We start from the raw sequence: 19,109 nt of genomic DNA, 5'->3' as shown, positions 1-19,109 counted from the left end.
TTTAATAGATTCAAAATATTGTGTGGAATTTCAAACACATTATAGCCTTTATCTTAAAGATAAAGTAGATTTTTTTGTGGCTCTGAATAATTATAATCCAGGTGAGCTAAGGAAAAACGTCTCTTATCAAATCAAGTGTTGCAGAGCCCTGGACTACAGAGTAACGTGAGATTGAGAAATCTTTAACATTTATTGGGAAAATAAGAGTTTATTTTGACATTATTAATATAAGTTAAAAAGACCATAATAAAGTGAAACCATAGCTAAAGACCACAGATTTTGTGTGCGTGTGTGTATGTCAGTGCATTTCTGAGCTCACCTCTAATCCGTGTCTGCTCATGGGAGTCGGGGAATTGCCCATGGCAGTACCACGCAGTCCTGATCCTCCAGCAGAGCACGTCTCCCCACTTTTTGTTTCTGACCCAGTTTGATCACAGCTCCTGCTTGTTCATTTTTCCTGACTCCATTCTGTGTGCTGCACCTGGTTAACAAACAGATTTCTATCAAAACCTCTTAATTTAACTGCCTCTGTCAGATTTCTGTTGTAAGCACATGACGCTAACGGCTGCTGATACCCAAGTCTCACTGAAAAGACTGTCACCTTATAAATAAAATCAAAGCATGAGCCTCACAGATTTCATCAGAAACTTCAGTTTGCATCATGCTCTTAAACACTGCCTTTTAAGACGAATGTGAATCACATCCTTCATGTTTCTACAGCTGCCCACAAACCCCTACAATAAAAACGAAAGCAATAACTTGTTAAGAGATGTTTTTAAGTAGATATTTTTAAAACGTGTTTTTGTTTCAGGATGACTATGAGAGCCACAGAGCATTAGCTGAGTGGCGCCCTCTGGTGGTCGCTATTTACTATCACAGGGTACTTGCAGGCCCCTGAAAAACAAGTCTGAAAAGAAAAACTTGATTCCTGAGACTTTCATTGTTACTCCAACATGTTGCAATACTGTAGTTTCTTTCAGGTTGAATTTTTTTTATTAACATCTAAATTTAGTTTCAGTAGTTCCTCTACCTTCACATTATGCTAACTGTTTCTAAAGCTTAATGTGGTGACTTTGATTTCACCAACTTGATGAATAAGGATTTTGATACATAAATGGGTCATTATACTGTACTCACATATACTGTTACAGGAATTAACGTTTTTTACAGGATAAACGGTCAAGACACGACTCCAGACCTTAACCATAACATTCAGATACAAACTGAGGAAGGGGAATCTGGGATGGGTGTGGTGGAGGGTATTTAAAACCTGCTACTCAGTGAAACTTGTTTTGTTAGAGTCCCCAGGTTTCAGGGTAAAGTTGAGGTTTTGTTCTTAAACCTGGTTGATCACTTTTGAAAATGACAAAAGAAGAGAAAGATGATTCTTTTCAAACTGAAATTATTCTAAACTTTGCCACATAATACGTTCAGTAAAATATATCATAACAATTGTTTTTTTAATTAATTTTTGGTGGTTTTAATTGTTTGGTTTTTTTTGCCAACACTACAGGCATTTGCTTAATACAAATCCAGATAAACACAAGGAGAAGAAATACATAAGGAAAAAAAAGAAAAAATATAAATATTGGTTAGATAAAAGTCAGTTATTAGATGCTACAAGAAAAACATAACCGAAATACTAATGAAAAAGGTCTAATATTTTCACACATTTTTTGGTATCACTGAATTGAAGGGATCCAAAAATAGAGCTGTTGTTCTAAAAATTAATAGATAAAATAAATAAATACATTAAATAACCAAATAAATAAATAAAAATTCACAACTTTTCAAAACTTCCCAGATTTTTGTAATCTTTGCAAATTTTGAAAAAGTCAAAAATAAAAGTTTTTGAAAATTATTGAAATTCCAAAAAAAATTGAAATTACTAAAATGTATGGAATTACTTATTTATTTAATTTTTAATTTTTCAAATTTAAATTCTAGGACAATTTTACCCATTCATCAAAATTCTGTATTCTGAAAATTTTGCAAAAAAAATCAAAAAATGCTGTTTTGTTTTGTTTTGTTTTTTATTGCAAGTTTTCTGCCAATTTTTGTTTTTTTTTTCTCTTTTTTTTTTTTAAAAAAAATCACAATTTTCTAAATGTTTTGAATTTTTGAAATAAATCAAAACCAATACATGATATGTACAATATAATAAATATCAGAATAATCTTGTTTGAATAATTTTTCACTAGATTTAAACTATGTATAGAATGATATACACAAAATATAAATATAATCATGGGTTAGATAAATGTCGATTATTAGATGCTAAAAGAAAAACAATCTACAGGATACTTATAAGAAAGGTCTAATGTTTTCGTACATTTTTTTGGTATCAATAAATTTAAGGGACCCGAAAATAGAGTTATTGTTCTAAAAATAAATAAAATAAATAAATTAATAAAATAAATAAATACATTAATTAAATAAAAAATAGTGAATAATTTTTTTTTTTTAAAAAAGGGATGCACTTTTTAATATTAGCCACATAAAATCATTAAACTTAGAATAAATTGTATGTCTTTTATAGCATGTTTGAAAATAATAACAGATTTGCAATCAATAATAAAATTAAACATAATAAACAAGTGTTTTATCACTTTAGAGACAATATTTGGGAGAATATGTCTCTGATATGGTCAGTAGACTTCATCATTCAACTTTTTCACATGGCCTGCAGTTAAAAAGAGGGGGGTGTAAGTTGAAAATATAGAAGATATTTATTTTATTGCTGTTATTATTATTATTATTATTATTATTATTATTATTATTATTGTTGTTGTTGTTGTGGTCGTTATTATTATTATTATTATTACATTTTTACCATTTTACTATAAAGACCCCAAAGAAGCGTATCAGCCTGTGAGCTTGTTTTCGCGGGTCAAGCTATTCAGAGGTGAAGTTAACTTAAACCACGGGTTAAACCCAGTTTTTAACTTTTCATTTTAGATAGTTTGTCTAGTGTTACACTTCAGCTCTTAGTTATGCATCAAAATGTCGTGTAAAATCAGAAAATCATCCATATGGCCACTTAACTGAACTACAACAAAACGTGGTCACCCTACCTCTGACCCCGGCGTCATTTTGCGTCACTTTTGCCGGGAATGCTGGACCACGTGTCCCCTGCCGGCGTGCTTGTTCCTCCACGATTCATTCCTCCTCATTCCGACACGAGACAGGGTGGGGAGCACAGCGGCAAGATGGCGGCGCGGTGGGGAGCAGGCGAGGAGACTTTAACTGCGTGCAATATGGAGTTTTTCCCCATAGATACACTAGACGAGGTAAAGGAAGCGATCTGTGTTTTATTCTCTGTCACAGATTCCCGCTGTTAGCAGCTGTGCGTGTGTGTTTAGCTGTGTGTGCTGTACACTGCGCAAGGAGAAGTGACACGTGGATACAACCGTAGTATTACTAGTAAAACTTCATCAAGTGCATGCTGTGGATATCAGACTGTAATAACTGTGCTATCGTGTGTTTACATGTAAGTCACAGCTCAGGAGGGTTACAGTGCTGTAGCTTGTGAGCTTTATATCAAAGCTAGCATCAGTCTTTAGCTTCACCGGCCGGTATGTGGACACTACACGCTTCCTCGCTCATAATATAAACAATAGTTTGGGAAAAAGAAGTGACAGCTGTGTGTTTTTGTTTATAAATGGCATTGCATGTGTGCTACATGTTTAAATTGTGTTATTTCTCCGTATTTAGCTCCATCAGTTGGTTAATGTGTGAATGCTCTGTGTACAGTCCACTGTGTGATTCACCCACACGTGGTGACAAACACTGCAGGGTGCTAACAAACTAGCCTGGTCACCAGTTACTGGCTTCTTTTGTTTTAACCTGGTTGTTTAAGATGCTGTATATTAACTTTCCCATGCTGTGGTTAGTTAGTGGGCTCTGTGCCAGCTCAATGCAGTAATGTGTCATCAGTGATGATGATGATGATGATGATGCATACAGTGATGAAGCTCTTTGATATATTCAGACTCTGGTGCTCATCAGTATTGATCTGAGACAGCCGTGGTTTCTTTCAGTGTGAACATTCAGCAGCACTGCAGTGAAGTTTTCATGTGTTTACCCACATGTGGTGGAGTCGTGTTGGGTCACATGTGGGGTACTGCCGCACATGCGCAGCAGGTACAGCCACTAAAATATGATCCCACACCCTTCCATGTAGTTAGCTCGCTACTTAACCTGCATTTTTGAGCAAGCACACTGTAAATTAATGTAATCAGTGAGTTGGTTGTTGGAGTAAAGGACTGGAGCAGACTTTGAGGCCCTGCTCGGGTTTGTTGTAGTGCAACACGTGGGTTTCTCAGAGACCTCATGCCTACTACTGCCTCCCTTTGGACGGGCTGGGGCAAGGATCAAACATGTCTGCGCACAGGGTGTGCATGTGTAGACACAAACACGTGGGTCTCTGAGAGAAACTGCTGATTTTTCAGATGAATGTGCACATTTTTATCAGTCATGTTGAACCATATAGGGGGTACTTTACTTATTTTACGTGTCACAGTGTTGATTATGTGATGTCTAATAAGCCTACGGATCTTAATCACATGTAGGAAAGTTTATCCTAGCTATAAATACATTTTTTTTTTACAAAAACATTTGAGGTTTGCAGATTTTTTTTGGCTGTATATTTTGAGTAAAAACTAAATAGAAGTTATAAATAAATGTTTTGAAACTGCAAGTGTCACAGAAACTTTCTCCCGTGGTAAGAAAATGCTGATGGTATTTGTTGTCTCCGTCTCAGAGGTTGGAACTTGCCCTGTGGGGTTTCCTTTTCTGAATCCCATGGTTAAACGCCTGACTTGAGTTCAGGCTTGCACCCAAACAGCCAAATGAATCAACTAGCATGACCTATTTTCCTCCTCAACTGTATTCTTTTAAATAACTTCTGTTTGACACATGTAGAAACAAAGCGCCTGAGGCTGATTTCACTGCCTGAGTCTGAGGCAGGTTTGAAGACAAAGATGTTTCTGTTTCTACATGTTTCACACTTATTTCTTTGTAGGAAGAGTGAGAAGAGACAAGAATCCTGATGAAAATACTTCAGCATGTTTCACACATTACTCTATACTTTCATACGTGAATGAATGAATTAGACATTTGTTTCAGTTTTCCTTCAAAACATGAAACAATTTACAAACTGGAAATGAAAAACTATATAAATGCAAGTTATTGCTAATAACAATTGGAGCTAAGAGTATAATAACACAAAATAATTAACTTGTATTTTCAGTTGTATATTTCTGAGTAACATGGTTTTTGTACAGTCTTTTTAGCATTCTTAATTTACAACAAGTTTTTATTTCTCCAGATGAGGAATTTCATAACTTGACCCCTTTAACCAACAGACACTACAATTAAGTATTTGTTTTATTATTATTTATTTATTTCATTCTTTTATAAATACAAATCAACACAAAGAAAAAATAAAAGATCATGAAAACTGAATGAAAAGGAGCAGAAAGAAGAAAACTCTTATTGTATCTACCCCTTCTTTTACAGGATACAAATCAACAATCACATAATGATATAAAAAATAACAATAATATTAAAAAAGATAAAAATAACAATAATTATAAAAAACAAAAAAATAGCAATAATATAAAAAAACAATAATATAACAATAATACAAAAAATATTTTTAAAAATAACAATAATATAATATAAAATAACAATAGTATAAAAAATAACAATAATACGTATATAAAAAAATAGCAATATTATTTAAAAAATAATGATAAAAAATAACAATAATAAAAAAATGGTTTAGTATTTGTTCTTTGGTTTTTGGAAAATGAGACTATATAGATGGTCTCTCATTATAAACAGCTTCTGAATACTTTGTGGTAATTTACCTGTTGTTGCTTTTTACATTGTTTGTATTGTGATTTAATCAACTCAGTCTGTAAATTTGAGTACACTGATTTGCAAAAATTAGGAACTGGTTGGTTCATGACAGACATGCACTGATCGAACGATGCTGATTTCCTAAATTTTGGGTGATCGGTGACCCCTGATTGGTGATCTGCCCATCCTTACATATGAAACTGATCTTATATACAGAGGTATGAAAGCCAGCCTTTGTTGATTTTTGCTCTGAGACCTAAAACTCAGGACACTTTATGGATGTTTAAGTTAAACATAGATATTTTATTCTCTCTTCGGTATTGTTTAATGATTTTCAATAAAATAATATTGGAAAAATTGAAGGTATATGATGTCAGTTATAAAAAATAAAACATAAAAATCTGTATTGGCAGGTCAGGCTTTTTAAAGATCAGTGATCAGCCAGAAATGTATGATCGGTGCACCCCTAGTTCACTGTTTTTTTTTTTTTCACTTATAATTGATACAGCTTTTTTATCCCAGGAAAAATAGAGTGTGTGTATTTGTAAATAAATGTTTGCCCAGACCTCTCCACAGTTCGTCATGTATGTTGTTATTGTAGTTAAATCTCTGTGTCATTGTTGTGAAATGTGTGTTTTCTCTGCAGGCTGCTGTGCTGAGCTCCGGAGAAACTCTTGAAGCTCTTCAAAGCTGCTTGGACCCTTCGATACTTTCTATGTTAGATGACTCGCCCATAATAGAGGCAAGGCTCATTTAACATCATTTAACATGTTTGAACATTACAGTAACCTCACAGACACGTCCTCGTGTTAACACAGTTTGTATTCCTCCCGTATGTGTGTTTAGACTAAAGACCTGTACGGAGAAAGTGAAGCCACGCTGCTGACCGCTCTGACCGAGATCCTCGACAATGTGGACGACGAAAACCTGTCCCCATTCGACACCCTGCCCGACTCTGACCTGCTGTCGGGTCAGAAGGGCAGGGAACACTCTCCGGTCAGTGTCCAGCTGTCACACGCTCCTCCAAGTCCTCAGACTAGTCCAGGGGTCTGCAACCTTTACTTTCCAAAGAGCCGTTTTTCCTAAGCTCACCTGGATGAAAGTCATTCAGGAGCCGCAAAATCTACTTTATCTTCGAGTTAAGACCAAAAAAAGTGTATAATCAGGTGATTAATTATCTAAACGAGAAGTTTTAGTGTTTATAAATTTGTACATTTTTATTTATTAATTTATTTAATCTATTTTTTAATAAATTTGCAAATTTAAGGAAAAAAAGGAATTTGTAGTGTCATAGATTTTATAAATTTTGCATAATTTGGAAATTGAAAAAAACATTTTAAAAAATTTGCAAAATAAGAAATGAATTTTTAAAATGTGCAAAATTTCAAAGAAATTGTTGAAATGTCATACATTTGCAAAAAAAAACCTTAATAATGTAATTTGAAAATTTTGCTTAATTTCCAAAAATTGTAAAATTTTTCTAAAATTGCAAGAAAAAAGAGGGATTTATATAAAAAATCAAAAATTTGCAAAATCTTTAAAAAATGTGGGATTCTTTTTCTTAGTTTGCAAAAATGTCAAAAAAATTGAAAAAAAAAAATTGAAAAAATCACAAATAATTAAAGCTTTGTTTCAAGAGGTGATGCATTTTTAGTCCAAATTTTATGATTACACTTAGTGTCTGTGTTGTTATCATTAAAATATTAAAAGCCCTTTATTTTAATGATATTTTTAAAGCTACAAGGAGCCACTGCAAAGGAGTCAAAGAGCAGCATGAGGCTCCAGAGCCACAGGTTGAACACCCCTGGACTAGTCCCACATCCTCCATGTGGTCTTTGAGCTCAGGATAAGAAAAGTTTACAGCCAAAGTTGTACTAGCATTTTTTTCTGCGAACTTTTTCAAGATTTGTTTGTTCCTTATTCAATGATCCATAAAAAGGAAAGTATGTAAGAGGAACTTTTTTGAAGCACTGCTCGATGTCGTTCTGCAAATTTTCTGCAGCCTCCGTATAAAATAAAGTGTTAATGTCACTGAATTTCTTTGCGTCTCTCCAGCTCAGGAGGTTGCTGTGTCTGTCCCGTTCCCCTCCAGAGAGAGACACGCTGTACAACACAAAACCCTCGTCCACTGGAAAGGTAGTTTCCTCTCTCTGTATTTGGTCCATGAAGACCTGAACGAGCCAGGTTTCCGTATTAATCTGGGTCTTTGTTGGTCCGTCACAGAGCATGCCCAGGATACTCGCTGACTCCCTGCAGAGGAGTGACGGGGAGGAGGAGGAGGACGGCTCCTTCACGCTGAGCCCAATGAGCCACGACTCCTCGCCCGACAGCGACCTGCTGGACTGGAAAGGTCTCACGCTGCCTCTGCCCATCACCTTTGAGCAGGAGGAGGAGGACGGCGTCTCGGTGTGTCTGGGAGACCTGGTCAGACACATGCACCCGTACTGTATGAGCATCTCTGTGGAGAACGGCGAGGGGGAGCAGGTGCTGCCTGAAGGAGGGATCTTACTTGAAGTGGTCGACCAGGGGGAGAATGGAGAGCCCATCCTGGCCATCCCAGACATGGCTCTGCCGGTCACCGTTGCACTAAAGGAAACATGTTCAGAGCTGAAGGTGTCAGAGGAAGCAGACGAAGCTGACTCGGACAGCTCAGAGCACATAGTTGTTGTTGATGATGAAGAAATATCCGTCACTGACCTGCCGGAGGTTTCACCGCCCGTGACACGAGGCGTAAGGAGCGAGCTGATGGACAGGCAGAAAGAGGAGATCAGGGAGAAGAGCCCCTCCCGCAGGAAAAAGAGGAAGAAGAGCAAAGAGCAGCTTCAGCCTGAGCCTGTGGAAGGACGCGTCCTCAGGAGCGGCAGAGTACGGCCCACGGCTCAGGAACCTCCCAGAAAACCTGTGAAGAAGGTCGTTAAAGAGACGAGACGTGAAGCACCAAAACCTCCAACGCCGAGCGTCAGAGCGCCTGAGAAACCAAAACAAACACAAGAGGTCTCCACGACAGCTCCAGCTCCTGTTTCTGAAGCACAAGACGTCACATCAGTGTCACCAACACAGGAAGCAGCTCCGTCACACGTCAGCGCCCAGCCGAGTCCACCGGGCCGCCCAGACCCTGAGCTGAGCCCCAGCCGGTCTGAAGACACACCTGGACCGCTGCAAGACCCACCTGCCCCCTCTGCTGCCCCTCCCCCAGGGCCGTCAGACGGAGCCACAGCTGCTCCTGGTCCTCTCACGTCCCCCATGACCCCTCAGACCAGCGAGGCCCCACCTCCCGTGGCCCCCGCCGCCCCAGAACCAAAACCCAAAGCTCTCAGTCTGGCCGAGTACCGCAGACTCCGACAGCAGAAGAAACCGGCTCCTGTGGAGAAACAGGACCACAACAGCACCAAGTGGCCCAGCCTCCCCGAGCCCCCCAAGGAGCTGCCCCCCATCCCCTGCCTGCCAGACCCCAGCCCGAAAGACCCCAGACGCCTCAGCGCGCAGGCAGCAAAGAAGGACCAGGAGGAGGTCCGACCCGCCTGGCAGCCCAGGGGACCGTGTGCGCCCCCCACCCCCGAGGCTCTGTTAGCGCCACCGGCCTACATGGTGGCCTCCAACAGCAAGGCCCCAGCTGCTACACCTGCTCCTAGACCCCAGGAGGCATCTGGACTCCCCAGACCTGCTCCTAAACCTCAGGAGACACCTCAACAACCCAGACCTGCTCCTAAACCCCAGGAGACACCTCAACAACCCAGACCTGCTCCTAGACCTCAGGAGACACCTCAACACCCCAGACCTGCTCCTAAACCCCAGGAGACACCTCAACAACCCAGACCTGCTCCACCCAGAAACCCTCCAGCTGCTAACCCAGTGAAGAAGTTCGCTCCTCATCAGGAAGTCACGGCTCAGCCTGCAGCACGCCGCGTCCCTCAGAGCTCCGACGCTCCAGCTCCTGTGAAACCTGTGGCTCAGGTCACGAAGTGTGTCCCTGAACAGCTCAAGTCTCAGCCTGTGTCTGCAGACCTCACTAAAACCACTACAGAGGTGATCCAACCCACTGCTGCTACGGCGTCTGCTCCCAGGAGGATCACTGTCGTTTTCCCAAAGGCGCCTGAGGTCACAACTCCCAGTGCTGCGAAATGCCCTCCTGCTGCTGCTCCTCATCCCTCAGACCCCAGAGACCCCAGGAGGGTGGAGGAGGAACCTGTTGTGCTTGAAAACAAAGAGAAACCCACTACGGCGCTGAAGCCCCTGAGAGCGAAGAGCCCCACGCAGGAGCTGATCGAGGCGTTCACCAGTGAGATCGGTGAGTTTTTAATCTGTTAGGATTTGTTTTATCTCCCAACAAAGACAAAAGAAGTAACTGAATACACATGTTAGTGTTTCTGCTGATAAATCAGCCAAATCATGAGCACCGTGACTTTAAAAGAAACCACTTTTGGGCTTTAATCATCTGACATGAGGGATGCTCAATAACCTTTTTTTTTTTCAAACTGATACTGATAACTTTCAGCGTCCAAAGGTGAAAATGACAAACACACACGTTTATAAACCAAGGATCATGACATGAATCATTTGAACTAAACCAAAAACAGTTTTGACTCTTTAAACGAAGCGAGATTTAATTTTTTCCAATATAAAGTAGGGCTGCAACAATTAATCGATTAAATTGATTAAAATCGATTAATTAATTAGTTGGCAACTAATTTAATAATCGATTAAATTGATTAAAATCGATTAATTAATTAGTTGGCAACTAATTTAATAATCGATTAAATTGATTAAAATCGATTAATTAATTAGTTGGCAACTAATTTAATAATCGATTAAATTGATTAAAATCGATTAATTAATTAGTTGGCAACTAATTTAATAATCGATTAAATTGATTAAAATCGATTTATTAATTAGTTGGCAACTAATTTAATAATCGATTTTCATCGGCATCCAATCGCGGGTGTTTTGGTGTATAAAATTGTAGCTTACAGTAAGTTAGTTGGGAGGAGATGAGCCCGCTCTCTTGCCGTAGTGGCCAATTATATTTGCAGATGCAGCTCTACTTCCAAAAAAGGGAAAAGCTGTAATGAAATATTACTGAAGGAAAAATGCTTTTTATTGTCTTTATTGCTGTTTAGAAAATACCTAAAACAATTTTAAGCCAAATTGTAAAGGAAAGTGCAAAAATGTGTCATTATCTGATTAATCGATTAATCATTTAAATAATCGCCCGATTAGTCGATTATGAAAATAATCGTTAGTTGCAGCCCTAATTTAAAACAATTGACAAGCCTCTTAATCATTTTCTAAAACATGTCAAACAAAACTATTTGATATCTTAAATACACATCTATTTAAATAAGGTGCATTACCTCCTGATATGAGTATGAAAACATGAAATAAAGGCCACTTCTTGGTTTTACGTTGCTAGCGTCTTTAGCATCCCAGGTGTCCTCGTATGCTTTCAAAACTCCGTCAAAGCGTCGGTTACGTTTCAGGTGACTGATTAGGTTTAAAGTTTTGAAGCTATGACCCTTTCCCTCCTCGTGGAAGTTTCCTAGAGTAACTGTTTTCTTCAGAAATGTTGAAGATATCCCACCAAGTCCACTCCATCACTCCCATGTTTTCTGTTTTGTAGCATTAGCATGCTGTGGTGCATTCTTCAATCTTCTCAGTCAGAAAGCTTTTTTTCTTTTTTAGCCGACAGCACTTGAACACAACATTCACACATTGCTGTGCTGACAAAAATATAAATGTTTTCAGGGCTAGTCATCATGATATGGGACATAATAATTTTTGGCCCAATAGTTATCGTGCATCCCTATCTGACAGCTGTCATTTGCATCAACCAGTCAGAGACCAAGAGCCACATCACACCCGTGGTCTTACAAACAACCTTCCTCTCACACATAAATAAAATGACATAAAATGAAAATCAAAACATTTCCAATTTCAAAATGAGATTTTCTACGTTTGTTAGTGTGTTTAAATTTCATACTAGAGAAGAGAAACTGAAACTTAAGTATCGACCTGCGCGCCCAAACATTGAGCAATACTGAACCCAACCCTGGCATCAGTATATCAATATTTTTGATTGATCAGCACGTTGCTACTCATAGCTTTATATATTTTTATGAATGGATCAAGGAGCCACAGGTTGGCCACCCCTGGTTTTATGGTCTATTCTCTTGGTCTAATTCAGTTTAATTGTGAACTGAGTTATCTTTTGTACCCTGTAATGACAGGGTTCCTGCAGATCCTTGAAAAGTCTTAAAAGGCATTGAATTCATAATTCTAAAAATAAGGCCTGAATTGGCATTAAAAAGTCTTAAATCCAAATTTTTAAAGTCTTAAAAATTTGAACACATTGGTAAGATTTATGTTAGTTTGAAGTAAAAAAATATTGAGTAACATTTGTCTATTTTTCTAAATAATTTCCTGATTTACTCTCGTAGCAACATCGCGTAATCACAATAGCGGAACTAACAAAACAGTGATGTGGTTGCACCAGGAACTTTAAAAGCAGACGCATGTCTTGGTTCTACCTCAGGTGCCTGGAGAGAGAAAGAAATGAGGAAAAATTGGCAAAAAAAAATTCCAAAAGTGGCTTAGGAAACTGATTATGGCAGCAAAATTGAGAAATAAATTTGAAATTAAATTTCAAAAACCATGTAAAAATTACAAAAATGGTTGTGACAGTGGCTGAAAGAGATGAATGGGGGCAAAATAGGCATAAAGTTGTAAAAATGGGGTTAAAAAAAAGGTAAAAAGTGATGTTTTATGTAAAATAAACAAAGGGTTAAAATAGCCTCTAACCCAGGTAATTCATGTGGTGTTTTCGTTAGTTTTGTTTGTTTCAATTGTGGTTTCGTTGTTGACTTGTTTTTAAATTTGATTTCCAACGTCATTAAAAAAGTCTTAAATTTAACTTTCCTTGAGCTGTAGGAACCCTGAATGAAAATGATTAAATGTGATGTTTTGTAGGAATTGAAGCTGCTGATTTGACCAGTTTGTTGGAGCAGTTCGAGGAAACTCAAGGTAAAAAAAAAAAAATATATAACCAACATTTTCCACAGATTTTAAGTCACTGATGAGCTTCAGCTCTGGCACAGAGTGGCTGCAGTGGTCAGTGGGTCACCTCGTTTAGTAACAGGCTAAATGTAGTCAGTGTCAGTTTTCCTGGTTTCATAACAGCTCACACACCAGAGCTAAGTGCTAGCTTAGCTAGCCGCAGTGAGTGGAGGGATGTCAGATGAGAGTTTGGACCTGAGGAGTTAAAGTGATCCTGAAACAAGCCTCAGACTTAAACATGAAGAAGTCTGAGGTTTTTTTGTGATCCATGTTCTGCCTCCATCTGGTGAAGTGTCCCCTTTAAGGGCCGTGCACCGCGGGGGCAGAGGAGCTGCTTTGTGCTCTCGTCTGCTCAGCTGCTGGAATTCTGCCCCGTCCGCAAATCCATTTAACTCTCCCCCTGCTGCCTTTGTTCCAGCGGATGTACAATCGTCATCTGTAACGAGCGGCTGGCTCTGGCAGACATATGTAACCGCTCACGCCGTTACTGAACCACCAGCTGACCGTTCAGAGAAAAGCCCTGAAAACCCACTGATCCAAAACAACAACATGACCCGTGTATCAGGCCAAACTTTGATAGACATGTTTCTGGGTTTCTTGGTTTTGGTTCTTCCTGTGTTCATGAACTCACGTCATTCTTCCTTCTCCCTTCAGCCAAAGAGGAGCAATGTGTGCCGGAGGTCTCTGGTAGAGCAGCAGCTGTAGGAAACTCCAGGTGAGTTACCCTACAGCCCTGAAGCTGCTCTGAGCGAGTGATGGAAACCTCTGAGAGCTCTTTGCTGTGTGTGTGTGTCAGGGGCGTATTTAGTGGTTTGGGGGCCCAAGGCAAACCCAGTCAATGGGGCCCTCCATGTCCTTGTAACTCCTCTTCCTCAGAGCTAGACTGGCCTTCCCTGGGTCCACTGTCTCTTTCCCAGAATCAAGGCATGAGACAGTGCTAATCTTCTACATGCTAACTTAACACAACTAAATGCATTTCCTCAAGTTCTGTACTTTAGTTTGATTTAGAAAAAAGTGAATCCATCATTTAGTCCACTTTGTCCTGGATTTGAAATCTTTCATGGTCCATTGAAGCTTATTTGTCCCACAGTGGGGAATTTACAGAGTAACAGGAACAAACAAGAAAGGATGAAGTGAAAAACATTACAATAGGTAAATATTGGAAAAAATAATTTAGTAAAGAAAAAATATGTAAATATCAAGCACAACATCAAACTGGAAAAAAAATCTACTGAAAGAGGTGATATTTACAGTTACCATACTTTTTGGTCCTATTATTTTAAAGTGAATGTATTTTTATTTGACCCCCTGTCCAGTGAGTTATGTTTCCAAAAAAGAGATTTATACAATAATGTTTATCACCAACTCAAAAAGTTTGATTTAGAGAAAATGATCCTGTTTCCTGGGCTAGATAAAGTCCTTAAAATCCTAAAAGTCTGATATGTTTATCTCAGATCTCAGAGCAACATTGGTTTTATTTCACACTTGGTTGAAAATAAGAAAAAATGTGAAAAAAGTGTTTTTACCACTTTCTTCCTGAATCACATGTTCAGATGTGTTGTAACATGGAATAGCCCATTGAATAAGAAGGGAGGGGGAGGACCCAAAACCATCATTACAGATTAAGCCTTTGATGGATTTTGAAGCATGTGAAGTAAGATTTAGAAAAAAGAAATGCTTTCAATTGAAGAAAACTTCATAAATCAGTTTTTAAGGGATGCTTTGGGGGCCCCTGGGAACTGCCTGTGTTTGCCTAATTGTAGCTACGCCCCTGGTGTGTGTGTGTGTGTGTTTTACCGAGACCTACCGAGTGTGGAGTTCTGGTTTAGATTTGTGTGACTCACCACAGATCTCCAGGCCTCAGTTTCTAACCCTGACCTCCTTTTCAGTGTCGAGTTGGCTCCAGAGAAAACCGCCGTGGAGCGTGTGCGAGCCAACGACCTCTCCAGCACAGCAGGTAACTCCTGCATGAAGCTGATGATGAAGCAGCTGTTGTGTTGTACAGTCTTTATGAAATGCTGCTGATGTTGAATGTACTGATAAACTCCTCCTGCCTCCTTCAGCTCTGACTCCTCCAGCTACTCCTCCTCACCAGATGTGGAAACCCCTGACCCCCGTGGCCCTGCTTGGGAAGAGCAGAGCCGCTGAGGCCTCCAAGTCCAGTCCCTCTAAGGTGATCCAGATCGAAGCCCGGCCTCTGCCCTCAGTCAGAGCTCGCACCAAACCCACTCCTGCGCCTCCTTCGCCTCCTGCTGCGTCTGTGGCTCCGGAGGTGGCGTGCATGGACCATGACTACTGCCTCCCCAGCAGAGGCACCTCAAACGGCGAGTCGGGCAAGCGCTGGAATGTCAAACAGCAATCATTCATCACCATTAAACCCATCACTACACCGACCAGCCCAGCTGTCCCCTCATCCTCCAACATGGCCGACGCAGACGCTGCTGAAAGCAAAGCGCAGGCGGCGCTCACCCTGGATCACAGGACTGAGGATGTTCAGAGGAGCTCCGTTCTGGAGACCCCTGATGCTTCGCCCTCCCGTTCAGAGACAGACGTCACCGTCAGGGAGGCGAGCCCCAGGAGAGGGCCTCTCAGGAGGTCGTACCGCCAACGCGCTGCCTCCCGCTCACCCAGCCCCAGATCCGGTCACACAGAGCGGGCAGGAGGCCGGTCAAGGAAACGAAGATCTCGCCGTTCTCCCAGCCCCGGATCGAGTGGTTCTGAGTCCGACTCCCATTCTTCATCCCAGTCCAGATCCCGCTCCCCGTCAAAGAAGAGGTGAGCGCTCAGATCAGACGTTCACGCAGCTTCATGTCTGTTTTTATACGACCGTCCTCGTCTGTAACCGTTGTTTCATCTCATTTTGTCTCAGGTATCGATCCTACCGTCGCGACAGGAGTTCCAGCTCCTCCTCCTGCTCCTCTTCTCGCTCCTCTCCCTCCGTGTCGCACTCCCCTCCCAGAAGGAGGAGGTACTCTTACTCCTCCTCCTGTTCCGGCTCCTGGAGTCGCTCCAGGTCTCGGTCTCGGTCCCCTCAGAGACGAGCTCAGTGGAGCAGGAGCAGAAGGTTGAACAGGTACGGAGCTTTGAATGGTTCAACTTCAGGTGCTGAACATCTTTTTCTCATTTTCTAACCTGAAGCTTCGCCTCCCTCAGTCCTCCACAGAGAGCCCATCATCGCAATAAGACCAACCCAGAGGAGGTGAAGAGATTCAAGGAGAAAGCCATTGTAAGGAGTTTTTCCTCAGAGCCTTTGAGCAAACGATTCATAACTGAGCTGTGACTCAACACATTTACAACCTTTCCTTCCAGGAGGAGCGCAGGGTGGTCTACGTCGGTCGAATCCGGGGATCTATGACCCAGAGAGAGCTCAGAGACCGCTTCTCTTTGTTTGGAGAGATTGAAGACTGCACCCTGCACTTTAGGGATCATGGGTAGGTGCACACACGTCTGCTGTTATGTGATAACTTTTTAATAACTCTGTGCTGTGCTGTGTGAAATCTGCACTGTATTTGAACCTTCTGGGTCTCGCTGTGACCTCTTAGGCCAAGCTGCAGTGCTACAGTAAACTCCACTTGTTCATAACTGGGGCCTCCTGGCAGCACCTCCAGGTCGCTCTTTTAAAAACAAGTGACAGCTCATTACCGTGACTGCTACTCTTTACTGCTTTCACAAAAAGACCCCAGACATGTGGAAAATGAACTCAGACTGATGTTTTTGTCTCTTCCAGGGACAACTATGGCTTTGTGACTTACTACGACACAAAGGATGCTTTCACTGCCATCGAGAACGGAGGCAAGCTGCGCAAATCTGATGAGCTGCCGTTCGATCTGTGTTTTGGTGGAAGGAGACAGTTCTGCCAGAGCAGCTATGCTGATCTTGGTGAGCACAAACCCCCTCAACAACTCTTTACTGATCTCAAAGGGGATGATTGGCTTTTTCAGGAGCCGTTATTCATGTTAAAATGTTCCTACTGTAAGCTCAGTGTGCAGCCTGTAGCCCTGTCTAATTTTTGAACCACGGCCAAAAACTAACAGGGTCTGGCTGAAACTATGCTGGATCATCAGTTGCTGCTTGCCTACTCATGAGCGAGGGTGTCCAACCTGTGGCTCTGGAGCCTCATGTGGCCCTTTGACTCCTTTGAAGTCGCTCCTTGTAGCTTTAAAAATATTATTGACATTAAAAATTATTTTAATTTGTTTTTTTATTTATTGCAATTTTTTTGGAATTTCTTTTTTTTTTTTTTGGGGGGGGGGGGGGGGGGATTTTTAAAATGTTTGCAAATTTCAATTTTTTTGAATATCTGAATATTTTTGCTAATTATTTTAATTTTTTTTTCTTTTTTGAAAATTTTAACAAATTTTAAAAATATTTGTGATTCTTTTGCAATTTTTTTTAACTTGATTGTTTAAATTTTTGCAAATTTTTGACTATATAAAATTTTGAATTTTTTTTTTATTTTATTTTAGCAAATTTTAAAATATTTATTTGATTCTTTTGCAAATTTTGAAAACTGAAAATTGTTTGAATTTTTGCACATTTTTGACTTTGAAAAATATATATATTTTTTAATTTTAGCAACTCTAAAATATTTATTTAAATCTTTAGCAAATTTTTAGAAATAAGAAAATGTCTGAATTTTTGCACATTTTTGACTTTATAAAATTTTGTATTTTTTATGTTTTTTTAATTTTAGCAAATTTTAAAATATTTATTTGATTCTTTTGCAAATTTTGAAAACTAAAAATTGTTTGAATTTTTGCACATTTTTGACTTTAAAAAATATATATTTTTTTAATTTTAGCAACATATTAAGATGTTTAATAATTTGCTTATTTACATTTCATTTCTTCAATATTTTAAAAGTTTTAACACATTTTTTTAACGAAGACAACACATGTACATTTCTATCAACACAAAAAAACTTCTCTTTTAGATAATTATTCACTTCATTTTTACAACGTTTAGAATTAATACACTTTTTTGTCTTTATTGTGAAGATAAAGTAGATTTTGTGGCTCCTAAATGACTTTAATCCAGGTGAGCTGAGGTAAAATGGCTCTTATTGAAGCAAAGGTTGCAGACCCCTGCTCATGACTTAGACAGTTTTAAATATTCCAAAGCATACAGTTCATAAAGATAAAGTGGCATGTATCCAGATGTGATGCCTTTCTTTTAAACAAAAAGACAAACTAAACATTGTATTTCAGAAATATGTATGAAGTTTTATATTCTGTTACCCTTTTTAAATGCCCTGCTGGCTTTGTCTTTACAGATTCGAGTAGAGACTACGACCCACTGCCCGTGAAAGGCAAATTTCAATCACTTGACTTCGACACTTTACTGAAGCAAGCCCAGCAGAACCTGAAGAGGTAACAGGAGGCCCGCGGCAGGGAGCAGCCGACACTTACCTCAGAGCCAACCGTTGGCTCCCCACCTGCAACACTGTCTTTACATTTTGGTTGTTGCATAAATTTTGCATTTGTTTTGTTTTGTTTTGTTTCTGCAAGCTAACACCTTCTATTGAAGTGAAGATTTGTAATGAAAGCGGTAAAAGAAAAAAAATGGAATAATGGAAATAGATAATTTTTTAAAATTTTATTTAAATGTGAAATTAGATTTGACTTGTATAAGATCATTTTTAAAAAGGGGGGCAGAATGAGGAATGTATCTCCCTAATTTTTGGGAGAGATTAGGTTGTATTACATTGCATAAATGTACTATTCAACCTGAATAAAATGCAAAATACTGGTTTGTTTCTGTCTGCTTCTTCTGTCTGCATTGACTGGTTTAGTTAGAAGTTTTTCACATTACTTGTCCAAAGGTCTGGTTGAATATAGATTTGATTGCAAAAGAAAATAATAACATGCTTTAAAAGTGTCAGCCAATGATATTCAGCGTAAGGATTCTCACGAAATCTGTCATGTCAGGGCGTGAGAGACAGGATACAGATTTTTCTTCAGAAAAGGCTTCATTCCATTACAGACACAACCATAGCAGACACTTTTGTCCAAAGTGATGCAAAACACAAGCAAGAACTGTGCAAGGCAGTGGGGATGTCACAGTAGGAAAAGAAAAATTGAAGATTAACCATGCATTTCAATGCATATAAAAACAAGTTAAATTGTCGATTTAACTTTTTTCGTTTGCCTTTATTTTACATTGTTTGCAAAGTTGCATGGTTTCTATGTTCAAAC

The 19,109-nt window shown here is 39.5% G+C and overlaps 1 protein-coding gene and 1 non-coding gene across 2 annotated transcripts; both read left to right on the top strand.

The window, feature by feature from the left end:
* Positions 1-3,088: 3,088 nt before the first annotated feature.
* On the top strand, positions 3,089-18,658 carry pprc1 (PPARG related coactivator 1). Its single transcript, XM_074675133.1, has 14 exons — positions 3,089-3,290; positions 6,512-6,607; positions 6,712-6,861; positions 7,921-8,001; positions 8,089-10,153; positions 12,829-12,882; positions 13,570-13,630; positions 14,805-14,872; positions 14,979-15,690; positions 15,785-15,988; positions 16,069-16,141; positions 16,225-16,346; positions 16,643-16,794; positions 18,188-18,658. Exons 1-14 carry the CDS (start codon positions 3,114-3,116, stop codon positions 18,286-18,288), a joined length of 4,116 nt encoding a protein of 1,371 aa, XP_074531234.1. The 5' UTR covers positions 3,089-3,113; the 3' UTR covers positions 18,289-18,658.
* Positions 16,414-16,551, top strand: LOC141795876 (small nucleolar RNA SNORA50). Its single transcript, XR_012598818.1, has one exon. It is a non-coding gene; the product is annotated as a small nucleolar RNA SNORA50 (small nucleolar RNA).
* Positions 18,659-19,109: the final 451 nt, after the last annotated feature.

The sequence above is a fragment of the Halichoeres trimaculatus genome, unplaced genomic scaffold, assembly GCF_033239565.1.
Source record: "Halichoeres trimaculatus isolate MK-OKI-2021-1 unplaced genomic scaffold, fHalTri1.1 fHalTri1_scaffold_8, whole genome shotgun sequence".
NCBI lineage: Eukaryota > Metazoa > Chordata > Actinopteri > Labriformes > Labridae > Halichoeres > Halichoeres trimaculatus.
The sequence above is the reverse complement of the archived record's forward strand: the minus strand, read 5'-3'. Positions and strand labels throughout refer to the sequence as shown.

What these genes read in the sequence shown, in the direction of transcription:
- pprc1 (XM_074675133.1), top strand. Translation starts at nt 3,114, where the DNA reads ATGCTGGACCACGTGTCCCCTGCCGGCGTGCTTGTTCCTCCACGATTC. An exon ending in CCATAGATACACTAGACGAG is followed by an intron (nt 3,291 to 6,511) that starts GTAAAGGAAGCG and finishes TTTTCTCTGCAG; the next exon opens with GCTGCTGTGCTGAGCTCCGG. An exon ending in GCAGCTGTAGGAAACTCCAG is followed by an intron (nt 13,631 to 14,804) that starts GTGAGTTACCCT and finishes CCTCCTTTTCAG; the next exon opens with TGTCGAGTTGGCTCCAGAGA.